General features: G+C 44.9%; 1 protein-coding gene across 2 annotated transcripts in view; it reads left to right on the top strand.

The window, feature by feature from the left end:
- Nucleotides 1-25257, top strand: part of LOC123991450 (procollagen-lysine,2-oxoglutarate 5-dioxygenase 2-like) — a 113470-nt gene that overhangs the window by 32364 nt on the left and 55849 nt on the right. For both annotated transcript variants that reach the window (XM_046293061.1, XM_046293060.1), the window contains exons 2-5: nucleotides 2672-2763; nucleotides 4138-4274; nucleotides 16686-16849; nucleotides 22697-22809. In XM_046293061.1, the coding sequence (XP_046149017.1) occupies nucleotides 2672-2763; nucleotides 4138-4274; nucleotides 16686-16849; nucleotides 22697-22809 (506 nt within the window). The remainder of the gene's footprint in view (nucleotides 1-2671; nucleotides 2764-4137; nucleotides 4275-16685; nucleotides 16850-22696; nucleotides 22810-25257) is intronic.

The following is a 25257-nucleotide window of genomic DNA, read 5'->3' as shown; positions in this document are numbered from 1 at the left end:
GGTATCAGTTAGATGGAGGTATCAGTTAGATAGAGGTGTCAGTTAGATGGAGGTAGCAGTTAGATGGAGGTGTTTCCCTACAGTTAGATGGAGGTATCAGTTAGATGGAGGTATCAGTTAGATGGAGGTAGCAGTTAGATGGAGGTATCAGTTAGATGGAGGTATCAGTTAGATGGAGGTATCAGTTAGATAGAGGTATCAGTTAGATGGAGGTATCAGTTAGATGGAGGTATCAGTTAGATGGAGGTGTCAGTTAGATGGAGGTAGCAGTTAGATGGAGGTGTTTCCCTACAGTTAGATGGAGGTGTCAGTTAGATGGAGGTATCAGTTAGATGGAGGTGTTTCCCTACAGTTAGATGGAGGTATCAGTTAGATGGAGGTATCAGTTAGATGGAGGTATCAGTTAGATGGAGGTATCAGTTAGATGGAGGTAGCAGTTAGATGGAGGTATCAGTTAGATGGAGGTATCAGTTAGATGGAGGTATCAGTTAGATGGAGGTATCAGTTAGATGGAGGTGTTTCCCTACAGTTAGATGGAGGTATCAGTTAGATGGAGGTATCAGTTAGATGGAGGTATCAGTTAGATGGAGGTATCAGTTAGATGGAGGTAGCAGTTAGATGGAGGTATCAGTTAGATGGAGGTATCAGTTAGATGGAGGTATCAGTTAGATGGAGGTATCAGTTAGATGGAGGTGTTTCCCTACAGTTAGATGGAGGTAGCAGTTAGATGGAGGTATCAGTTAGATGGAGGTATCAGTTAGATGGAGGTAGCAGTTAGATGGAGGTAGCAGTTAGATGGAGGTATCAGTTAGATGGAGGTATCAGTTAGATGGAGGTGTTTCCCTACAGTTAGATGGAGGTATCAGTTAGATGGAGGTGTTTCCCTACAGTTAGATGGAGGTATCAGTTAGATGGAGGTATTAGTTAGATGGAGGTATCAGTTAGATGGAGGTATCAGTTAGATGGAGGTATCAGTTAGATGGAGGTATCAGTTAGATGGAGGTATCAGTTAGATGGAGGTATCAGTTAGATGGAGGTAGCAGTTAGATGGAGGTAGCAGTTAGATGGAGGTATCAGTTAGATGGAGGTATCAGTTAGATGGAGGTATCAGTTAGATGGAGGTATCAGTTAGATGGAGGTATCAGTTAGATGGAGGTAGCAGTTAGATGGAGGTATCAGTTAGATGGAGGTGTTTCCCTACAGTTAGATGGAGGTATCAGTTAGATGGAGGTGTTTCCCTACAGTTAGATGGAGGTATCAGTTAGATGGAGGTATCAGTTAGATGGAGGTATCAGTTAGATGGAGGTATCAGTTAGATGGAGGTATCAGTTAGATGGAGGTATCAGTTAGATGGAGGTGTTTCCCTACAGTTAGATGGAGGTATCAGTTAGATGGAGGTATCAGTTAGATGGAGGTGTTTCCCTACAGTTAGATGGAGGTATCAGTTAGATGGAGGTATCAGTTAGATGGAGGTATCAGTTAGATGGAGGTGTCAGTTAGATGGAGGTATCAGTTAGATGGAGTTATCAGTTAGATGGAGTTATCAGTTAGATGGAGGTATCAGTTAGATGGAGGTGTTTCCCTACAGTTAGATGGAGGTGTTTTCCTACAGTTAGATGGAGGTATCAGTTAGATGGAGGTATCAGTTAGATGGAGGTATCAGTTAGATGGAGGTGTTTCCCTACAGTTAGATGGAGGTGTTTCCCTACAGTTAGATGGAGGTGTTTCCCTACAGTTAGATGGAGGTAGCAGTTAGATGGAGGTGTTTCCCTACAGTTAGATGGAGGTATCAGTTAGATGGAGGTATCAGTTAGATGGAGGTGTCAGTTAGATGGAGGTATCAGTTAGATGGAGGTATCAGTTAGATGGAGGTATCAGTTAGATGGAGGTGTTTCCCTACAGTGATATTCATGCAGTATTTGTCATAATAATGAATACACCCTCCTTCCACCCAGGGTATGTTTTCGTAACATTTCTCAGGGACTGTTCCCTCAAACAATCAGAGCTCAGCTCTTACCTCCCTCCCCCTCCTCTTCCCCCAGTTTGATGTGTTTTCGCATGAGGCTGTGGCGATGACTTCTCTTACTGGAGGTATCTCTGGTCGCAGCCTCAACCCTTAGCCCCAGCCCCAGCCCTCACACCCAGAGGAAATGTACGTGCGACCGGGGTACTTGGAGCTCCAGAAACTCGGAGGTCTGGGTACTTCCTATCACCCCAATAATACAATTACCTTGTCTGAAATATGCTTTAGTATACAAATTCCTCATGTTGTATGTAGCTGTTCTGTCCGATGTTAAGACGTGTCCTCGTGCTGCTAAGCCAGGCAGTCATCAATGTGTTGACATAGGTCTGTGGGTTGGTCAGGGTCATGCTGGGAGGAACGGGATACCCACTACTTTATAGGGATAAAATAACATGTATATTTTGGTGCGAGTTGTTTCTTTAAATGTACGCCAGGCTTTGGAGCAATAAAATGGTTCCTTTATTTCCTTATCCAAACATTTCACTGTGGTAAGAATGCAGGCCTTCCTTGCAATTGGGTAAACTGCCATCATGCCGGACATAGGACCAATAAAAGTGATGAATGTCTATTGGTTTAATTTGCCTGTATGATTATGATGATTACGCACTTCTTGATCTGGTTTAATGTTCTGTTTTCCTTTCTTTCCAGAGAAGTTGTTGGTCCTCACCGTTGCCACACAGGAGACTGATGGTTATCGCCGCTTCATGCAGTCAGCTGACTATTTCAACTACACAGTCAAGGTAAGGACCATGCACCGTCTCTCTCCTTTAGTTCTACCCTGCACCGTCTCTCTCGTTTAGTTCTACCCTGCACCGTCACTCTCTCGTTTAGTTCTACCATGCACCGTCTCTCTCGTTTAGTACTACCATGTACCGTCTCTCTCTCGTTTAGTTCTACCATGTACCGTCTCTCTCTCGTTTAGTTCTACCATGTACCGTCTCTCTCTCGTTTAGTTCTACCGTGCACTGTCTCTCTCTCATTTAGTTCTACCGTGCACCGCCTCTCTCTCTCTCTCTTTTAGTTCTACCATGCGCCGTCTCTCTCTCTCTCTCTTTTAGTTCTACCATGCGCCGTCTCTCTCTCTCTTTTAGTTCTACCATGCGCCGTCTCTCTCTCGTTTAGTTCTACCGTGCACCGTCTCTCTCTCGTTTAGTTCTACCGTGCACCGTCTCTCTCGTTTAGTTCTACCGTGCACTGTCTCTCTCTCGTTTAGTTCTACCGTGCACCGTCTCTCTCTCGTTTAGTTCTACCGTGCACCGTCTCTCTCTCATTTAGTTCTACCGTGCACTGTGTCTCTCTCTCTCATTTAGTTCTACCATGCACCGTCTCTCTCTTGTTTAGTTCCACCACATTGATTAGGCACTGTGCCTTTGTTTAAATATGCAAAACAGGATATTACCTACAAGACATATTTATTCTTGTAATTATTTTACTCCTGCTCAATGTCAACCTCAAATAATTAACTGATTGAACTATGAAATAAGAAGTAATAACCTTTCAGGGGAATCAGCCATAGACTTGAGGCTATGTGAAACTTGTTAGCTGTCATCAGAGGATTCCTGGGGCAAAGCCCTTGTAGAACTTTACTAAATCTGACTTTGCATAACATAAATGTTATTCAAACTCAGTTCTCTGTCAGGGCTCAGTTCTCCGTCAGGGCTCAGTTCTCCGTCAGGGCTCAGTCCTCAGTCAGACCTCAGTCAGGGCTCAGTCCTGAGTCAGGGCTCAGTCAGTCCTTAGTCGGCCCTCAGTCTTCAGTCAGGTATCAGTCCCCATCCTCAACCAGGCCTCAGTCCTCAGTCCTCAGCCAGGCCTCAGTCCTCAGTCAGGGCTCAGTCAGTCCTTAGTCAGCCCTCAGTCTTCAGTCAGGTATCAGTCGCCATCCTCAGCCAGGCCTCAGTCCTCAGGCCTCAGTACCCATCCTCAGCCAGGCCTCAGTCCTCAGGCCTCAGTACCCATCCTCAGCCAGGCCTCAGTCCTCAGGCCTCAGTACCCATCCTCAGCCAGGGCTCAGTCCTCAGCCAGTGCTAAGAGCATTGATGGAACCCACAGGGGTCCCTAACCCCTGATCTCTAACCCCTGACCCTGACATGTCCCCTGTCTCTCTGCCACAGGTCCTGGGCATGGGAGAGGAGTGGAGAGGTGGGGATGTGGGGCGCTCCATTGGAGGAGGACAGAAGGTGAGACTACTGAAGGAAGCCATGGAAGGACTGAGGGACCAAGAAGACCTGGTGGTGCTGTCTGTCGACAGGTAGGAGAATCAGCGACCGTAGGATGACCTGGACAGTACATCACACTACCGAGGGGCAGAGAGAATTCACTTATGTAATAGTTACCAATGTATTACTTTAAGATTGAAATGCTTCAAATGTAGGCCCTTAGTTGGCTCAAAAGATTGTCTAAGACTCCAATCAATCAAGTCATAGACTGTTCTCTCTGCTACCGCACAGCAAGTGGCACCGGAACACCAAGTCTAGGACCAAAAGGCTCCTTGCCAGCTTCTACCCCCAAGCCATAAAACTGCTGAACAATTAATCAAATGTCTACCCGGACACTATTTATATTAATAACACCCCCCTTTGTTTTCACAATGCTACTCGCTGTTTATTATCTATGTATAATCACTTTACCTCTACCTACATGTACAAATGACCTCGACTAACCTGTATCCCTGCACATTGACTCGGTACCTGTAACCCCTGTATTTCATAGTATTTATTTCGTAAATATTCTCACCTCTTTAAGGATCAGACCCCTTTTTTCAGTTTTCGTCTAAAATGACATACTCAAATCTACCTGCCTGTAACTCAGGATCTGAAGCAAGGATATGCATATTCTTGATACCATTTGAAAGGAAACACTTTGAAGTTTGTGGAAATGTGAAATTAGTGTAGGAGAATAGAACACATTAGATCTGAAAGAAAGAAAAAAACATGCGTATTTGAATTTTTTTCATCTTTGAAATTCAAGAGAAATGCCTATATAGATTTCGTAACTAGGAATTGTACCTAGGAATCTAGGTACAATTTCGATTTTGGCCACTAGATGGCAGCAGGGTATGTGCAAGGTTTTAGACTGATCCAATGAACCATTGTATATATTTTCAAAATGTTGTGTCAAGTCTGCCCAAATGTGCCTAATTGGTTTATTAATACGTTTTTAAGTTCATAGCTGTGCACTCTCCTCAAACAATAGCATGGTATTCTTTCACTGTAACAGCAATTGTAAATTGGATAGTGAAGTTCGATAAACACGAATTTAAGCTGTCTACCCATTACAGATAAGTCTATGTCCTGGGAAATGTTCACCAATCCCGTAGAGGTTAACTGTATTTCTTGAACTGCATTGTTGTTTCACGGAACATGTGACAAATAAAATTTGATTTGAAATGTCTAAATCACTAGTTAACTAAAGCAGTCAATTGGACCATGTTCATCTTACTCCTCATCATATGTAATATGCATGTATACAATATACATTGGTGCTTTGTGTTAGAATATTCAGTGCCTTGGATTCCTAGAAGAAGGGAATCTGCCCACTAAGGCTGTGGGGTCATTGAAAGGTTACGGTTTCTAGTTTCTCCATATTGGACCCAGATGTCCCTTAAACAAATCCTAACCCCTCCTGCTGTGAGCCAACAGTGTGAATATTTACTGTCTGGCTCCTGTATGGATGACTGATAGGGGTAGTGTTATGGATGATGGTAGGGGTAGTGTTATGGATGACTGGTAGGGGTAGTGTTATGGATGACTGGTAGGGGTAGTGTTATGGATGACTGGTAGGGGTGGTAGGGGTAGTGTTATGGATGACTGGTAGGGGTGGTAGGGATGGTGTTATGGATGACTGGTAGGGGTGGTAGGGGTGGTGTTATGGATGACTGGTAGGGGTGGTAGGGGTAGTGTTATGGATGACTGGTAGGGGTGGTGTTATGGATGACTGGTAGGGGTGGTAGAGGTAGTGTTATGGATGACTGGTAGGGTTGGTTTGGCGTAGTGTTATGGATGACTGGTAGGGGTGGTAGGGGTAGTGTTATGGATGACTGGTAGGGATGGTGTTATGGATGACTGGTAGGGGTGGTAGGGGTAGTGTTATGGATGACTGGTAGGGGTAGTGTTATGGATGACTGGTAGGGGTGGTGTTATGGATGACTGGTAGGGGTGGTGTTATGGATGACTGGTAGGGGTGGTAGGGGTAGTGTTATGGATGACTGGTAGGGGTGGTGTTATGGATGACTGGTAGGGGTGGTAGGGGTAGTGTTATGGATGACTGGTAGGGGTGGTGTTATGGATGATGGTAGGGGTAGTGTCAGGGTTACTGGCCAGCTCCTGTAGTGTTGTTATTGCCTGAGATCTCATTAAATGGGCACAAAGCTTCTCTGTAAGGTTTCTAGGATGGATAATTATCCCTTGCAAGGTGCCTTGCCACTTACAACAGCATACATGAGAGATCTTTGATTGTGGTTTTTCTTGGACTGTATGTGCTGCAGAAAGCCATCTAAGAGTACAGATGCACGCATCCGATAGCCACGTTCATCTTTTGGGAGGGTCAATTTAGTTAATTAAACATAACAGTCTCATTTAAGGCACTTGGAAGGAAATGACAAGATGTCCATTTATAACCATATTAGGAGAAACACCTCCTTTCACCCGTGCAGACCTGTTGAAATCTAACTGAGTGTTCATTCACATCATTACAGCAGCTAATAAGGGGAGGGAGAGGGAGAGAGAGATTTCTGTTTACTCGGTATTAAAACACCCTCCCTTCATTCATGAAAGGTCCTAATTCTAGAAATCTCTGAAGCTGCATTTGGAGAACCAGCTAATTACTGATGCGGGTAACTGTGATACGGGTTCACAGAGTTGACTTTCGTCTCTCAGAATACTTACAGCCCCACCTCAGAGTGAGTGTGTCTTATTGCATTCCTGAAAGGGTGATGCTGCTGACTAGTTCCTAAGAAACACATAAATACACGTGTTGATGTATATATCTGGTGGGTCAACTGGAAGGTTAGTTCCTGCTTTTTTTGTAAAGAAGACAAACATTTGTGATGCTTCGTTATGTTTTTTCATCTTTGAATAAACCGTCACCACCTGCAGTTCACATGTTAGACACAGATATCTACAGTTCACATGTTATAACACATACATCTACAGTAACACAGATATCTACAGTAACACAGATATCTACATTTTACATTTACATTTACATTTAAGTCATTTAGCAGACGCTCTTATCCAGAGCGACTTACAAATTGGTGCATTCACCTTATGACATCCAGTGGGACAGTCACTTAACAATAGTGCATCTAAATAAAATTTAGAGTTTAGAGAATAAAATCTACAGTTCACGTGTTATAACACAGACATCTACAGTAACACAGATATCTACAGTAACACAGATATCTACAGTTCACCTGTTAAAACACAGATATCTACAGTAACACAGATATCTACAGTTCACATGTTATAACACAGATATCTACAGTAACACAGATATCTACAGTAACACAGATATCTACAGTAACACAGATATCTACAGTTCACATGTTATAACACAGATATCTACAGTAACACAGATATCTACAGTAACACAGATATCTACAGTTCACATGTTATAACACAGATATCTACAGTAACACAGATATCTACAGTTCACATGTTATAACACAGATATCTACAGTAACACAGATATCTACAGACCACATGTTATAACACAGATATCTACAGTAACACAGATATCTACAGTTCACATGTTATAACACAGATATCTACAGTAACACAGATATCTACAGTTCACATGTTATAACACAGATATCTACAGTAACACAGATATATACAGTTCACATGTTATAACACAGATATCTACAGTAACACAGATGTCTACAGTAACACAGATATCTACAGTAACACAGATATCTACAGTTCACATGTTATAACACAGATATCTACAGTAACACAGATATCTACAGTTCACATGTTATAACACAGATGTCTACAGTTCACATGTTAAAACACAGATATCTACAGTAACACAGATATCTACAGTAACACAGATGTCTACAGTTCACATGTTATAACACAGATATCTACAGTAACACAGATATCTACAGTAACACAGATGTCTACAGTTCACATGTTATAACACAGATATCTACAGTAACACAGATATCTACAGTTCACATGTTATAACACAGATATCTACAGTAACACAGATATCTACAGTTCACATGTTATAACACAGATATCTACAGTAACACAGATATCTACAGTAACACAGATATCTACAGTTCACATGTTATAACACAGATATCTACAGTAACACAGATATCTACAGTTCACATGTTATAACACATATATCTACAGTAACACAGATATCTACAGTTCACATGTTATAACACAGATATCTACAGTAACACAGATATCTACAGTTCACATGTTATAACACAGATATCTACAGTAACACAGATATCTACAGTTCACATGTTATAACACAGATATCTACAGTAACACAGATATCTACAGTTCACATGTTATAACACAGATATCTACAGTAACACAGATATCTACAGTTCACATGTTATAACACAGATATCTACAGTAACACAGATATCTACAGTTCACATGTTATAACACAGATATCTACAGTAACACAGATATCTACAGTTCACATGTTATAACACAGATATCTACAGTAACACAGATATCTACAGTTCACATGTTATAACACAGATATCTACAGTAACACAGATATCTACAGTAACACAGATGTCTACAGTTCACATGTTATAACACAGATATCTACAGTAACACAGATATCTACAGTTCACATGTTCTAACACAGATATCTACAGTAACACAGATATCTACAGTTCACATGTTATAACACAGATATCTACAGTAACACAGATATCTACAGTTCACATGTTATAACACAGATATCTACAGTAACACAGATATCTACAGTAACACAGATATCTACAGTAACAAAGATATCTACAGTTCACATGTTATAACACAGATATCTACAGTAACACAGATATCTACAGTAACACAGATGTCTACAGTTCACATGTTATAACACAGATATCTACAGTAACACAGATATCTACAGTTCACATGTTCTAACACAGATATCTACAGTAACACAGATATCTACAGTTCACATGTTATAACACAGATATCTACAGTAACACAGATATCTACAGTAACACAGATATCTACAGTTCACATGTTATAACACAGATATCTACAGTAACACAGATATCTACAGTAACACAGATATCTACAGTTCACATGTTATAACACAGATATCTACAGTAACACAGATATCTACAGTTCACATGTTATAACACAGATATCTACAGTAACACAGATATCTACAGTTCACATGTTATAACACAGATATCTACAGTAACACAGATATCTACAGTAACACAGATATCTACAGTTCACATGTTATAACACAGATATCTACAGTTCACATGTTATAACATATAAATCTACAGTAACACAGATATGCAGAGTTCACATGTTATAACACAGATATGTACAGTAACACAGATATCTACAGTTCACATGTTAGACACAGATATGCAGAGTTCACATGTTATAACACAGATCTCTACAGTAACACAGATGTCTACAGTTCACATGTTAGACACAGATATGCAGAGTTCACATGTTATAACACCGATATCTACAGTAACACAGATATCTACAGTAACACAGATATCTACAGTAACACAGATGTCTACAGTTCACATGTTATAACACCGATATCTACAGACCACATTTTTTAACACAATGAAATCAAACATATCCATCCTACTATGTAAGTTAACACACAAATGACACCATTTCCCCATTATGGTATTTGGGCCTCATCCTGAGTATTTTTCCATGTTCCATCACTCCATGGCCTTTACCATCTCTAGTAGACCACCGTGATGTGTTGGGTCATGGATCTGTCCTTTACCATCTCTAGTAGACCACCGTGATGTGTGGATCTGTCCTTTACCATCTCTAGTAGACCACCGTGATGTGTTGGGTCATGGATCTCTGTCCTCTACCATCTCTAGTAGACCACCGTGATGTGTGGGGTCATGGATCTGTCCTTTACCATCTCTAGTAGACCACCGTGACGTGTGGATCTGTCCTCTACCATCTCTAGTAGACCACCGTGATGTGTGGGGTCATGGATCTGTCCTTTACCATCTCTAGTAGACCACCGTGATGTGTTGGGTCATGGATCTGTCCTTTACCATCTCTAGTAGACCACCGTGACGTGTGGATCTGTCCTCTACCATCTCAGTAGACCACCGTGACGTGTTGGGGTCATGGATCTGTCCTCTACCATCTCTAGTAGACCACCGTGATGTGTTGGGTCATGGATCTGTCCTCTACCATCTCTAGTAGACCACCGTGATGTGTGGATCTGTCCTTTACCATCTCTAGTAGACCACCGTGATGTGTTGGGTCATGGATCTCTGTCCTCTACCATCTCTAGTAGACCACCGTGATGTGTGGGGTCATGGATCTGTCCTTTACCATCTCTAGTAGACCACCGTGACGTGTGGATCTGTCCTCTACCATCTCTAGTAGACCACCGTGATGTGTGGGGTCATGGATCTGTCCTTTACCATCTCTAGTAGACCACCGTGATGTGTTGGGTCATGGATCTGTCCTTTACCATCTCTAGTAGACCACCGTGACGTGTGGATCTGTCCTCTACCATCTCTAGTAGACCACCGTGACGTGTTGGGGTCATGGATCTGTCCTCTACCATCTCTAGTAGACCACCGTGATGTGTGGATCTGTCCTTTACCATCTCTAGTAGACCACCGTGATGTGTTGGGTCATGGATCTCTGTTCTACCATCTCTAGTAGACCACCGTGATGGGGTCATGGATCTGTCCTTTACCATCTCTAGTAGACCACCGTGACGTGTGGATCTGTCCTCTACCATCTCTAGTAGACCACCGTGATGTGTGGGGTCATGGATCTGTCCTTTACCATCTCTAGTAGACCACCGTGATGTGTTGGGTCATGGATCTGTCCTTTACCATCTCTAGTAGACCACCGTGACGTGTGGATCTGTCCTCTACCATCTCTAGTAGACCACCGTGACGTGTTGGGGTCATGGATCTGTCCTCTACCATCTCTAGTAGACCACCGTGATGTGTTGGGTCATGGATCTGTCCTCTACCATCTCTAGTAGACCACCGTGATGTGTTGGGTCATGGATCTGTCCTTTACCATCTCTAGTAGACCACCGTGATGTGTTGGGTCATGGATCTGTCCTCTACCATCTCTAGTAGACCACCGTGATGTGTGGCGTCATGGATCTGTCCTTTACCATCTCTAGTAGACCACCGTGATGTGTTGGGTCATGGATCTGTCCTTTACCATCTCTAGTAGACCACCGTGATGTGTTGGGTCATGGATCTGTCCTCTACCATCTCTAGTAGACCACCGTGACGTGTGGGGTCATGGATCTGTCCTTTACCATCTCTAGTAGACCACCGTGACGTGTGGATCTGTCCTCTACCATCTCTAGTAGACCACCGTGACGTGTGGGGTCATGGATCTGTCCTCTACCATCTCTAGTAGACCACCGTAATGTGTTGGGTCATGGATCTGTCCTTTACCATCTCTAGTAGACCACCGTGACGTGTGGGGTCATGGATCTGTCCTTTACCATCTCTAGTAGACCACCGTGACGTGTGGATCTGTCCTTTACCATCTCTAGTAGACCACCGTGATGTGTGGCGTCATGGATCTGTCCTTTACCATCTCTAGTAGACCACCGTGATGTGTGGGGTCATGGATCTGTCCTTTACCATCTCTAGTAGACCACCGTGACGTGTGGATCTGTCCTTTACCATCTCTAGTAGACCACCGTGACGTGTGGGGTCATGGATCTGTCCTTTACCATCTCTAGTAGACCACCGTGACGTGTGGATCTGTCCTTTACCATCTCTAGTAGACCACCGTGATGTGTGGCGTCATGGATCTGTCCTTTACCATCTCTAGTAGACCACCGTGATGTGTGGGGTCATGGATCTGTCCTTTACCATCTCTAGTAGACCACCGTGATGTGTGGCGTCATGGATCTGTCCTTTACCATCTCTAGTAGACCACCGTGATGTGTGGGGTCATGGATCTGTCCTTTACCATCTCTAGTAGACCACCGTGATGTGTGGCGTCATGGATCTGTCCTTTACCATCTCTAGTAGACCACCGTGATGTGTGGCGTCATGGATCTGTCCTTTACCATCTCTAGTAGACCACCGTGACGTGTGGGGTCATGGATCTGTCCTTTACCATCTCTAGTAGACCACCGTGATGTGTGGGGTCATGGATCTGTCCTCTACCATCTCTAGTAGACCACCGTGACGTGTGGGGTCATGGATCTGTCCTCTACCATCTCTAGTAGACCACCGTGACGTGTGGATCTGTCCTCTACCATCTCTAGTAGACCACCGTAATGTGTTGGGTCATGGATCTGTCCTTTACCATCTCTAGTAGACCACCGTGATGTGTGGATCTGTCCTTTACCATCTCTAGTAGACCACCGTGATGTGTTGGGTCATGGATCTCTGTCCTCTACCATCTCTAGTAGACCACCGTGATGTGTGGGGTCATGGATCTGTCCTTTACCATCTCTAGTAGACCACCGTGACGTGTGGATCTGTCCTCTACCATCTCTAGTAGACCACCGTGATGTGTGGGGTCATGGATCTGTCCTTTACCATCTCTAGTAGACCACCGTGATGTGTTGGGTCATGGATCTGTCCTTTACCATCTCCAGTAGACCACCGTGACGTGTTGGGGTCATGGATCTGTCCTCTACCATCTCTAGTAGACCACCGTGATGTGTTGGGTCATGGATCTGTCCTCTACCATCTCTAGTAGACCACCGTGATGTGTGGATCTGTCCTTTACCATCTCTAGTAGACCACCGTGATGTGTTGGGTCATGGATCTCTGTCCTCTACCATCTCTAGTAGACCACCGTGATGTGTGGGGTCATGGATCTGTCCTTTACCATCTCTAGTAGACCACCGTGACGTGTGGATCTGTCCTCTACCATCTCTAGTAGACCACCGTGATGTGTGGGGTCATGGATCTGTCCTTTACCATCTCTAGTAGACCACCGTGATGTGTTGGGTCATGGATCTGTCCTTTACCATCTCTAGTAGACCACCGTGACGTGTGGATCTGTCCTCTACCATCTCTGATGTGTTGGGGTCATGGAGACCATCCGTAGACCACGTGACGTGTTGGGGTCATGGATCTGTCCTCTACCATCTCTAGTAGACCACCGTGATGTGTTGGGTCATGGATCTGTCCTCTACCATCTCTAGTAGACCACCGTGATGTGTTGGGTCATGGATCTGTCCTTTACCATCTCTAGTAGACCACCGTGATGTGTTGGGTCATGGATCTGTCCTCTACCATCTCTAGTAGACCACCGTGATGTGTGGCGTCATGGATCTGTCCTTTACCATCTCTAGTAGACCACCGTGATGTGTTGGGTCATGGATCTGTCCTTTACCATCTCTAGTAGACCACCGTGATGTGTTGGGTCATGGATCTGTCCTCTACCATCTCTAGTAGACCACCGTGACGTGTGGGGTCATGGATCTGTCCTTTACCATCTCTAGTAGACCACCGTGACGTGTGGATCTGTCCTCTACCATCTCTAGTAGACCACCGTGACGTGTGGGGTGTGGGGTCATCTCTGGATCTGATCTGTCTACCATCTCTAGTAGACCACCGTAATGTGTTGGGGTCATGGATCTGTCCTTTACCATCTCTAGTAGACCACCGTGACGTGTGGATCTGTCCTTTACCATCTCTAGTAGACCACCGTGATGTGTGGATCTGTCCTTTACCATCTCTAGTAGACCACCGTGATGTGTGGGGTCATGGATCTGTCCTTTACCATCTCTAGTAGACCACCGTGACGTGTGGATCTGTCCTTTACCATCTCTGGATCTGTCCTTTACCATCTCTAGTAGACCACCGTGACGTGTGGGGTCATGGATCTGTAGACCACCCTTTACCATCTCTAGTAGACCACCGTAGACCGTGATGTGGGGTCATGGATCTGTCCTTTACCATCTCTAGTAGACCACCGTGATGTGTGGGTCATGGATCTGTCCTTTACCATCTCTAGTAGACCACCGTGATGTGTAGACCACCGTGATGTGGGTCATGGATCTGTCCTTTACCATCTCTAGTAGACCACCATGTGGGGTCTGGATCTGTAGACCATCTCTAGTAGACCACCGTGATGTGTGGGGTCATGGATCTGTCCTTTACCATCTCTAGTAGACCACCGTGATGTGTGGACCACCGTGATGTGTGGCGTCATGGATCTGTCCTTTACCATCTCTAGTAGACCACCGTGACGTGTGGGGTCATGGATACCATCTCTAGTAGACCACCGTGATGTGTTGGGTCATGGGTCCTTTACCATCTCTAGTAGACCACCGTGAGTAGATGTAGACCACCGTGAGACGTGTGGATGTAGACCACCGTGACGTGTGGGGTCATGGATCTCTGCGGGCCAGTAGATGTAGAGATGAGCAGCGGTTTCAGAGTGGCGTGTGTGTGTGTGTGTGTGTGTGTGTGTGTGTGTGTGTGTGTGTGTGTGTGTGTGTGTGTGTGTGTGTGTGTGTGTGTGCGTGCGTGCGTGCGTGCGTGCGTGTGTGTGTGTGTGCATTCTTCTCATTCAAAATTCTTTCCTAAATGCCTTTTTTAAAGAGCAACACATTCCTTAGAAATTAGCCTATTTGACATCGATATGAGTCAGAATCATCATTCACATTGACTATAAATAGGATCGTTTTGGTCATAAAGTCAGTCTCGTCTAAAACGGAATTAGGAACATCCGTGCGTCACAACGGGTAAAGAAATGGCGGGTTTTGATTCGACGATGTCCATTTGCCCAAAGACATGGGCTGAACAGCTGCGGTGTTGCTCTCAATCCACATATATCCAGTATAAACAGTGAGACAGACCTGTTTACATTAGACAACACGACGCACATCTTGTTTTAACTTGATAAATACTGCACCAAACTCCTTAGTTTAGATGTACAATTGAGCAACTGAAACATCTTTGGCAAATATGTAAACAATTTTTAAAGATTTATTGAGTTATCTTGTAATTTATTCTGGGGATTTTCCCTGGGGGACAATCATTAACCAACCTCGTAATCGGTCAGGAAACACACCTCCCGAGACTAAAATATCATTTTTGCAATGAGGAATAATAAAAAACATATGTGCCAATCTGCACATTCATTGGTTATTTAAATGCATGAATGTGAGCCGACACCCTGCTTCAGCGTGAAGAATGTCTCATGTCTCACTTGTTCTCAACTGGCCTACTTGGTTAAATAAAGGGGAAGTATAAAAATAAATGGTTTCTTTTAGATGTATATCTACCGTGGAGACAGTTACGGCCCAGTTGCTAGGAGTGATAATCAGATGTTGAATAGATAAGAGGAGTTCGAGGAGGAAATGGGGGAAGCTGCCCATAGTAGTAGTATATCTTCGGGTCTAAATATGCTGTTATTTAACCTCTACCATCGCTCTCTCTTCTCTCTCCTCTCTCTACCCTCTCTCTCTCTTCTCTCTCTACCTTCTCTCTCTTCTCTCTCTACCCTCTTTCTCTCGTCGCTCTTCTCTCTCTACCCTCTCTTCTCCTCTACCCTCTCTTCTCTCTCTACCCTCTCTTCTCTCTCTACCCTTTCTTCTCTCTCTACCCTTTCTCTCTCCTCTCTCCGCCCTCTCTCTGCCCTCTCTCTCTTCTCCCTCTCTCTCTTCTCCCTCTCTCTCTTCTCCCTCTACCCTCTCTCTCTTCTCTCTCTACCCTCTCTCTATTCTTTCTCTTCCCCCTCTCTCTCTTCTCTCTCTTCCCCTTCTCTCTACCTTCTACCCTCTCTCTCTCTGTTCTCTACCCCCTCTCTACCCTCTCTACCCTCTCTCTGTTCTCTGTACTCTCTCTCTTTACTCTTTACCCTCTCTGTCTTTTCTCTCTACCCTCTCGCTCTTTTCTCTCTACCCTTTTTCTCTCTCTACCCTCTCTTTTCTCCATACCCTCTCTCTCTCTCCTCTCTCTACCCCTCTCTCTACCCTCTCTCTCCATCCCCTCTCTCTTCTCTCTCTACCCTTCTCTCTACCCTCTCTTCTCTCTCTACCCTCTCTCTCTTCTCTCCTCTCTCTACCCCTCTCTTTACCCTCTCTCTCTATCCCCTCTCTCTTCTCTCTACCCTTCTCTCTACCCTCTCTTCTCTCTCTACCCTCTCTCTCTTCTCTCCTCTCTCTACCCCTCTCTCTACCCTCTCTCTCTATCCCCTCTTTCTTCTCTCTCTACCCTCTCTCTCTTCTCTCCTCTCTCTATCCCCTCTCTCTTCTCTCTACCCTTCTCTCTACCCTCTCTTCTCTCTCTACCCTCTCTCTCTTCTCTCCTCTCTCTACCCCTCTCTCTACCCTCTCTCTCTATCCCCTCTTTCTTCTCTCTCTACCCTCTCTCTCTTCTCTCCTCTCTCTACCCCTCTCTCTACCCTCTCTCTCCATCCCCTCTCTCTTCTCTCTCTGCCCTCTCTCTCCTTCTCTTTCTCACTCTACCCCCCTTCTTCTCTCTCTCCAGTTATGATCTTATCTTCGCAGGGGGACCAGAGGAGATACTCAGGAAGTTCCAGGAAGCCAATCACAAGGTCCTGTTTGCTGCCGAGGGTTTGGTCTGGCCTGATAAACGCCTACAGGACAAATACCCGTCCGTCCGCAGCGGCAAGCGCTTCCTCAACTCAGGAGGTGTGTCCAGAACACCGTCATCACAGAGTTTCTAAACACAGAGGCCCAACATTGCGATACTTTCAGGACAACTTCGTGAAACAGACTCAACAGACCAGACTGGGGTTTGGGGTTTGGCAAGTCAACGGGAGAAGTGAAAAATGTAGAGTTTAGAGTTTAGAATTCCCTCTACCTCTCCAGAGTTTAGAAATTCCTCTACCCCTCCAGAGTTTAGAATTCCCTCTACCTCTCCAGAGTTTAGAATTCCCTCTACCCCTCCAGAGTTTAGAATTCCCTCTACCCCTCCAGAGTTTAGAAATTCCTCTACCCCTCCAGAGTTTAGAATTCCCTCTACCCCTCCAGAGTTTAGAATTCCCTCTACCCCTCCAGAGTTTAGAAATTCCTCTACCCCTCCAGAGTTTAGAAATTCCTCTACCCCTCCAGAGTTTAGAATTCCCTCTACCCCTCCAGAGTTTAGAATTCCCTCTACCCCTCCAGAGTTTAGAATTCCCTCTACCCCTCCAGAGTTTAGAAATTCCTCTACCCCTCCAGAGTTTAGAATTCCCTCTACCCCTCCAGAGTTTAGAATTTCCTCTACCCTTCCAGAGTTTAGAATTCCCTCTACAGCCTCTACAGCTCAGAGTTTAAAGGACCTCATATAACTCATAGGTCATCCCTCTACAGCCCAGAGTTTAGAGGACCTCAGAGAATTCACAGATCAAGAATGAGGTCAGTTCTTTGAACTATTGCACTTGACGTGACTTTAACTTAGTCACCGCTCCTGATAGACACTGCTCTGCTGTGTCAACACTGATTGCTCATAGAGGAAGGACAACACACACAGGCTGTGTTTTCATGTAGAGAGAATAAAAACAACAAAGAATGTGTTTTCTCTGTAAACTTCACGACGGGCACTGAGACAGTCACCGAGGTCTTTCCTGCCTGGAGGACAGTAGATATTTCTGATGATGCTGTTGAACTTTAGGTCTTCTGCACCTCGTTCATCACCTCCATAGACCAACAAGGGGACAATCCTGCTGACTTACCACTACATTCAGAACTGTTTTATGATGATTCTTTCTGTGTGGTGTGGAAACATCCTACTGCTATTTTTAATGTAGAACGGTTGATTATTGTGGTGTTCCTGTAGGCCCCTCTCAGCCTCTATAAAGCCTGTAGCCTGTAGCAGCTGCTCCCCTCTCCCTGGTGCACGGCTGTCATTAAGTTGACATGTGTATTTGTCTTGGTCCCCCGTGGGCCGTACTCTGCATCAAATTACAGCTTGTGTTTTTGTCTCTGAGGGCAGGCTTCCGGCCCACATCACCCAGGGGCCAAACTAACCACATCACCCAGGGACCAAACTAACCACATCACCCAGGGACCTAACTAACAGGGACAGGTCCTGCTGTCTGTCACTGCTCTATTTTATCTGGACCTGGTCTGGAGGGTCACAGAGAGGTGAAACATTGGTTTGTTTGGGGAATGGTATGACAGGAGAGGGGTGAATCTAGAGTCAGTCAGAACTGGAGAGATGTGAGGTTAGAGTCAGAGCAGGAGAAGGGTGGGGCTAGAGTCAGGAGAGGAGAGGGGTGAGGCTAGAGTCAGGAGAGGAGAGGGGTGAGGCTAGAGTCAGGAGAGGAGAGGGGTGAGGCTAGAGTCAGGGCAGGAGAAGGGTGAGGTTAGAGTCAGGGCAGGAGAAGGGTGGGGCTAGAGTCAGGAGAGGAGAGGGGTGAGGTTAGAGTCAGAGCAGGAGAAGGGTGGGGCTAGAGTCAGGAGAGGAGAGGGGTGAGGCTAGAGTCAGAGCAGGAGAAGGGTGGGGCTAGAGTCAGGAGAGGAGAGGGGTGAGGCTAGAGTCAGGACAGGAGAGGGGTGTTTAGAGTCAGGACAGGAGAGGGGTGGGGCTAGAGTCAGGAGAGGAGAGGGGTGAGGTTAGAGTCAGGAGAGGAGAGGGGTGAGGCTAGAGTCAGAGCAGGAGAAGGGTGGGGCTAGAGTCAGGATAGGAGAGGGGTGAGGCTAGAGTCAGGACAGGAGAGGGGTGTTTAGAGTCAGGACAGGAGAGGGGTGTTTTGAGTAAGGACCATCATTTTCACTAGGAGGCTTTTTTTGCTCGTCATTTTCACCAGGAGTTTTTTTGTTTGTTCATTACTTAGTTCCCCAGTAGATGTGGTCATGTGGTTTTATACACTATTTGACCAAAAGTATGTGGACACCTGCTCGTCCAACATCTCATTCCAAAATCATGGGCATTAATATGGAGTTGGTCCCTCCTTTGCTGCTATAACAGCCTCCACTCTTCTGGGAAGACTTTTTCACTAGATGTTGGAACATTGCTGCTATAACAGCCTCCACTCTTCTGGGAAGGCTTTCCACTAGATGTTGGAACATTGCTGCTATAACAGCCTCCACTCTTCTGGGAAGGCTTTCTACTAGATGTTGGAACATTGCTGCTATAACAGCCTCCACTCTTCTGGGAAGGCTTTCTACTAGATGTTGGAACATTGCTGCTATAACAGCCTGCACTATTCTGGGAAGGCTTTCCACTAGATGTTGGAACAATACTGCAGGGACTTGCTTCACAAGAGCATTAGTGAGGTCAGGGACTGATGCTGGGCGACTAGGCCTGGCTCGTAGTCGGCGTTCCTATTCATCCCAAAGATGTTTGATGGGGTTGAGGTCAGGGCTCTGTGCAGGTCAGACAAGTTCTTCCACACCGATCTCGGCGGCGATCTTTACACCACTCTAGCCGACACTCGGCATTGTGCATGGTGCTCTTAGGCTTGTGTGTGGCTGTTCGGCCATGTAAACCCATTTCATGAGGCTCCAGACTAAAAGTTCTAGTTGCTTCCAGAGGCAGTATAGTACTCGGTAGTGAGTCTTTCAACCGAGGACAAACCATTTTTATGTCTTCAGCACTCTGCGGCCCCGTACTGGGAGCTTGTGTGGCCTACCACTTCGCAGCTGAGCCGTTGTTGCTCCTAGATGTTTCCACTTCACAATGACAGCACTTACAGTCGCCTGGGACAGCTCTAGCAGGGCATAAATTTGACAAAACTGACTTGTTGGACAGGTGGCATCCTATGACGGTGCCACGTTGAAAGTCACTGAGCTCTTCAATAAGGCCATTATACTGTCAATGTTTGTCTATGGAGATCGCATGGCTGTGTGCTGGATTTTATACATGGGGAGTGGTTTCTATAGCTTATTCGATGAAGTGGTTTTATGTGGCTAACCATATGAAAAATGTGTGCAGTGTGCTCTTGGATCAAATCTTTTACTTCTGAATGATATGTAGAATGCCGTGAACAAGTATTTGACCCTTTCAAATGTACTCTAGTTTGGCATATTTTTATTTTTTTACTAAATGATATCAGATGTTCATCCAAAACCTAATATTATATCAATAACACATAATTTACGATAGTTTTACGATAATTTATTTCATGTGTGAGAAAGTAATTGAAAGTAATTGCCCCCTTACACTCAATAACTGGTTGTTCCACATTTAGCTGCAATGACTCCAACCAAACACTTCCTGTAGTTGTTGATCAGTCTCTCAGAATCTCTGTAGGAGGAATTTTGTCCCAATCTTCCATGCAGAATTGCTTTAACTCGGCAACATTTGTGGGTTTTCAAGCATGAACTGGTCGTTTAAAGTCCTTCCTCAACATCTCGACTGACATTTTGGCCTGAACTATGCCATTCCAAAACGTCAAATGTGTTGCTTTATATGGTCCTTTTCATGTAGACTTGATTGTGTGTTTTGGATCGTTGTCCCGCTACATGACAGATTCTGGAGAAAACGAAATGCATAATCTTTATCATTTATGGAAGAATACAGTACATACTACAACACAATCACCCACAGTTCACCCCATACTACACCACAATCACCCACAGTTCACCCCATACTACACCACAATCACCCACAGTTCACCCCATACTACAACACAATCACCCACAGTTCACCCCATACTACAACACAATCACCCACAGTTCACCCCATACTACAACAAAATCACCCACAGTTCACCCCATACTACAGCACAATCACCCCATACTACAACACAATCACCCACAGTTCACCCCATACTACAACACAATCACCCACAGTTCACCCCATACTACAACACAATCACCCACAGTTCACCCCATACTACAACAAAATCACCCACAGTTCACCCCATACTACAGCACAATCACCCCATACTACAACACAATCACCCCATACTACAGCACAATCACCCACAGTTCACCCCATACTACAACACAATCACCCACAGTTCACCCCATACTACAACACAATCACTACAACACAATTCACCCCAATCACCCCATACAACACAATCACCCCATACTACAACACAATCACCCACAGTTCACCCCATACTACAACAACAATCACCCCAGTTACAACACAATCACCCCATATACTCACCCCATACACCACAATCACCCACAGTTCACCCCATACTACACCACAATCACCCCATACTACAGCACAATCACCCCATACTACAGCACAATCACCCCATACTACAGCACAATCACCCCATACTACAACACAATCACCCACAGTTCACCCCATACTACAACACAATCACCCACAGTTCACCCCATACTACACCACAATCACCCACAGTTCACCCCATACTACACCACAATCACCCCATACTACAACACAATCACCCCATACTACAGCACAATCACCCCATACTACAGCACAATCACCCCATACTACAACACAATCACCCCATACTACAACACAATCACCCCATACTACACACAATCAATACTACAGCACAATCACCCCATACTACAGCACAACAATCACCCCATACTACAACACAATCACCCCATACTACAGCACAATCACCCCATACTACAGCACAATCACCCCATACTACAACACAATCACAAGTTCACCCCATACTACAACACAATCACCCCATACTACAGCACAATCACCCCCCAGCACAATCACCCCATACTACAGCACAATCACCCACAGTTCACCCCATACTACAACACAATCACCCCATACTACAGCACAATCACCCCATACTACAGCACAATCACCCCATACTACAACACAATCACCCACAGTTCACCCCATACTACAGCACAATCACCCCATACTACAGCACAATCACCCCATACTACAGCACAATCACCCCATACTACAACACAATCACCCACAGTTCACCCCATACTACAACACAATCACCCCATACTACAGCACAATCACCCCATACTACAGCACAATCACCCACAGTTCACCCCATACTACAACACAATCACCCCATACTACAGCACAATCACCCCATACTACAACACAATCACCCCATACTACAACACAATCACCCCATACTACAGCACAATCACCCCATACTACAACACAATCACCCCATACTACAGCACAATCACCCACAGTTCACCCCATACTACAACACAATCACCCAAAGTTCACCCCATACTACAACACAATCACCCCATACTACAGCACAATCACCCACAGTTCACCCCATACTACAACAAAATCACCCAAGTTCACCCACAGCACAATCACCCCATACTACAGCACAATCACCCCATACTACAATCACCCCATAACACAATCACCCACAGTTCACCCCATACTACAACACAATCACCCCATACTACAGCACAATCACCCCATACTACAGCACAATCACCCACAGTTCACCCCATACTACAGCACAATCACCCCATACTACAGCACAATCACCCATACTACAACACAATCACCCCATACTACAGCACAATCACCCACAGTTCACCCCATATTTTGTTCTATTGGACCCCATTTGCTGAACTCAATCTGGTTTTAACTCTGTTTTGAACCCTTAGGCATCATCGGCTACGCCCCGTATGTGACCAAGATTGTAGAGCAGTGGAACCTTCACGAGAACGATGACGACCAGCTGTTCTACACCAAAATATACCTGGACCCTCAACAGAGGGTGAGTGGTGGTCCCGTGTGGCTCTAGCAACGCTGGGGATCATATACTAACATGTCATCACTCACGGTACTGTAATTCACATGCTAAAACTCTGATATACCTGGAATTTTTCTATAGGGTAAATGCTCTGGAATGGGCTTCGGTATTTACATTATTGTGGTTCCTACGGTTGTTGTGTTTCTTGGGTATTACCGCCACGCCAGAATGAGTCATGACCGCGGTAAAATGACACGTGACCGTGGAGTTTATGTTTGATCTCCTCTTATGCATTCTGGACATGTGTTGGTAGTACCCAACTCGCTAACGAGCATCAGGTCTCTAATGGCCTGGTACTCAGAGCTCTATTGTCCCTCCATCAGGTCTCTAATGGTCTAGTACTCAGGGCTCTATTGTCCCTCCATCATGTCCTAATGGCCTGGTACTCAAGGCTCTATTGTCCCTCCATCCGGTCTCTAATGGTCTAGTACTCAGAGATCCATTGTCCCTCCATCAGGTCCTAATGGTCTGGTACTCAGGGCTCTATTGTCCCTCCATCAGGTCCTAATGGCCTGGTACTCAAGGCTCTATTGTCCCTCCATCAGGTTCTAATGGCCTGGTACTCAAGGCTCTATTGTCCCTCCATCAGGTCCTAATGGCCTGGTACCCAGGGCTCTATTGTCCCTCCATCAGGTCCTAATGGCCTGGTACTCAAGGCTCTATTGTCCCTCCATCAGGTCCTAATGGCCTGGTACTCAGGGCTCTCCATTGTCCCTCCCAGGTCCTAATGGTCTGGTACTCTCTATTGTCCCTCCATCAGGTCCTAATGGACTGGTACTCAAGGCTCTATTGTTCCTCCATCAGGTCCTAATGGACTGGTACTCAAGGCTCTATTGTCCCTCCATCAGGTCCTAATGGCCTGGTACTCAAGGCTCTATTGTCCCTCCATCAGGTCCTAATGGACTGGTACTCAAGGCTCTATTGTTCCTCCATCAGGTCCTAATGGCCTGGTACTCAAGGCTCTATTGTCCCTCCATCAGGTCCTAATGGACTGGTACTCAAGGCTCTATTGTCCCTCCATCAGGTCCTAATGGACTGGTACTCAAGGCTCTATTGTTCCTCCATCAGGTCCTAATGGCCTGGTACTCAAGGCTCTATTGTCCCTCCATCAGGTCCTAATGGACTGGTACTCATCAAGGCTCTATTGTTCCTCCATCAGGTCCTAATGGACTGGTACTCAAGGCTCTATTGTTCCTCCATCAGGTCCTAATGGCATGGTACTCAAGGCGCTATTGTTTCTCCAACCACTTTGACATCAATGCTAACGCAATCTAAAATCACATCAACCAGTACCGTGCTTTTTACAACTCACATCACTGCGCTGATCGATTTATTAAAATGTATTGATTTATTTCACCTTTATTTAACCAGGTAGGCTAGTTGAGAACACCTTTATTTAACCAGGTAGGCTAGTTGAGAACACCTTTATTTAACCAGGTAGGCTAGTTGAGAACACCTTTATTTAACCAGGTAGGCTAGTTGAGAACACCTTTATTTAACCAGGTAGGCTAGTTGAGAACACCTTTATTTAACCAGGTAGGCTAGTTGAGAACACCTTTATTTAACCAGGTAGGCTAGTTGAGAACACCTTTATTTAACCAGGTAGGCTAGTTGAGAACACCCTGTATTTAACCAGGTAGGCTAGTTGAGAACACCTTTATTTAACCAGGTAGGCTAGTTGAGAACACCTTTATTTAACCAGGTAGGCTAGTTGAGAACACCTTTATTTAACCAGGTAGGCTAGTTGAGAACACCTTTATTTAACCAGGTAGGCTAGTTGAGAACACCTTTATTTAACCAGGTAGGCTAGTTGAGAACACCTTTATTTAACCAGGTAGGCTAGTTGAGAACACCTTTATTTAACCAGGTAGGCTAGTTGAGAACACCTTTATTTAACCAGGTAGGCTAGTTGAGAACACCTTTATTTAACCAGGTAGGCAAGTTCAGAACAAGTTCTCATTTACAATTGCGACCTGGACAAGATAAAGCAAAGCAGTTCGACAGATACAACGACACAGAGATTTGAAGAAAGAGGTTTAACAACAGGTTGAAACTGAGTGGAGAACGTGGTTGTTTTTATGTTGTTTTGAAGCCAAACAACAACGAAATGAGACAAAAGTGCTTTCAAAGGCGACGATTCATTCAAAACACCCATATACGTGTTAGAGCGTATGTTTATGAGCCCAAGCCAAAAATAAACTGAGTTAAAAATGACGATTGTGACGTTTTACAATACATAGTCTACTGCATATTACGCATGCCAGAGGAACATACATCTGAACTGATTTAAGTCTCTTTGGTACATAATTGATCTAGCCTATATATACTCCAAAATTAAACGCATTTGAGTAATCACCTTGGAGTGTGGATAAATCATTATGCATACTGGATGGACTGGTTACCTTATGCTAC

This window comes from Oncorhynchus gorbuscha, linkage group LG12 (genome assembly GCF_021184085.1).
Source record: "Oncorhynchus gorbuscha isolate QuinsamMale2020 ecotype Even-year linkage group LG12, OgorEven_v1.0, whole genome shotgun sequence".
In the NCBI taxonomy this organism is placed as follows: domain Eukaryota; kingdom Metazoa; phylum Chordata; class Actinopteri; order Salmoniformes; family Salmonidae; genus Oncorhynchus; species Oncorhynchus gorbuscha.
The sequence above is the reverse complement of the archived record's forward strand: the minus strand, read 5'-3'. Positions and strand labels throughout refer to the sequence as shown.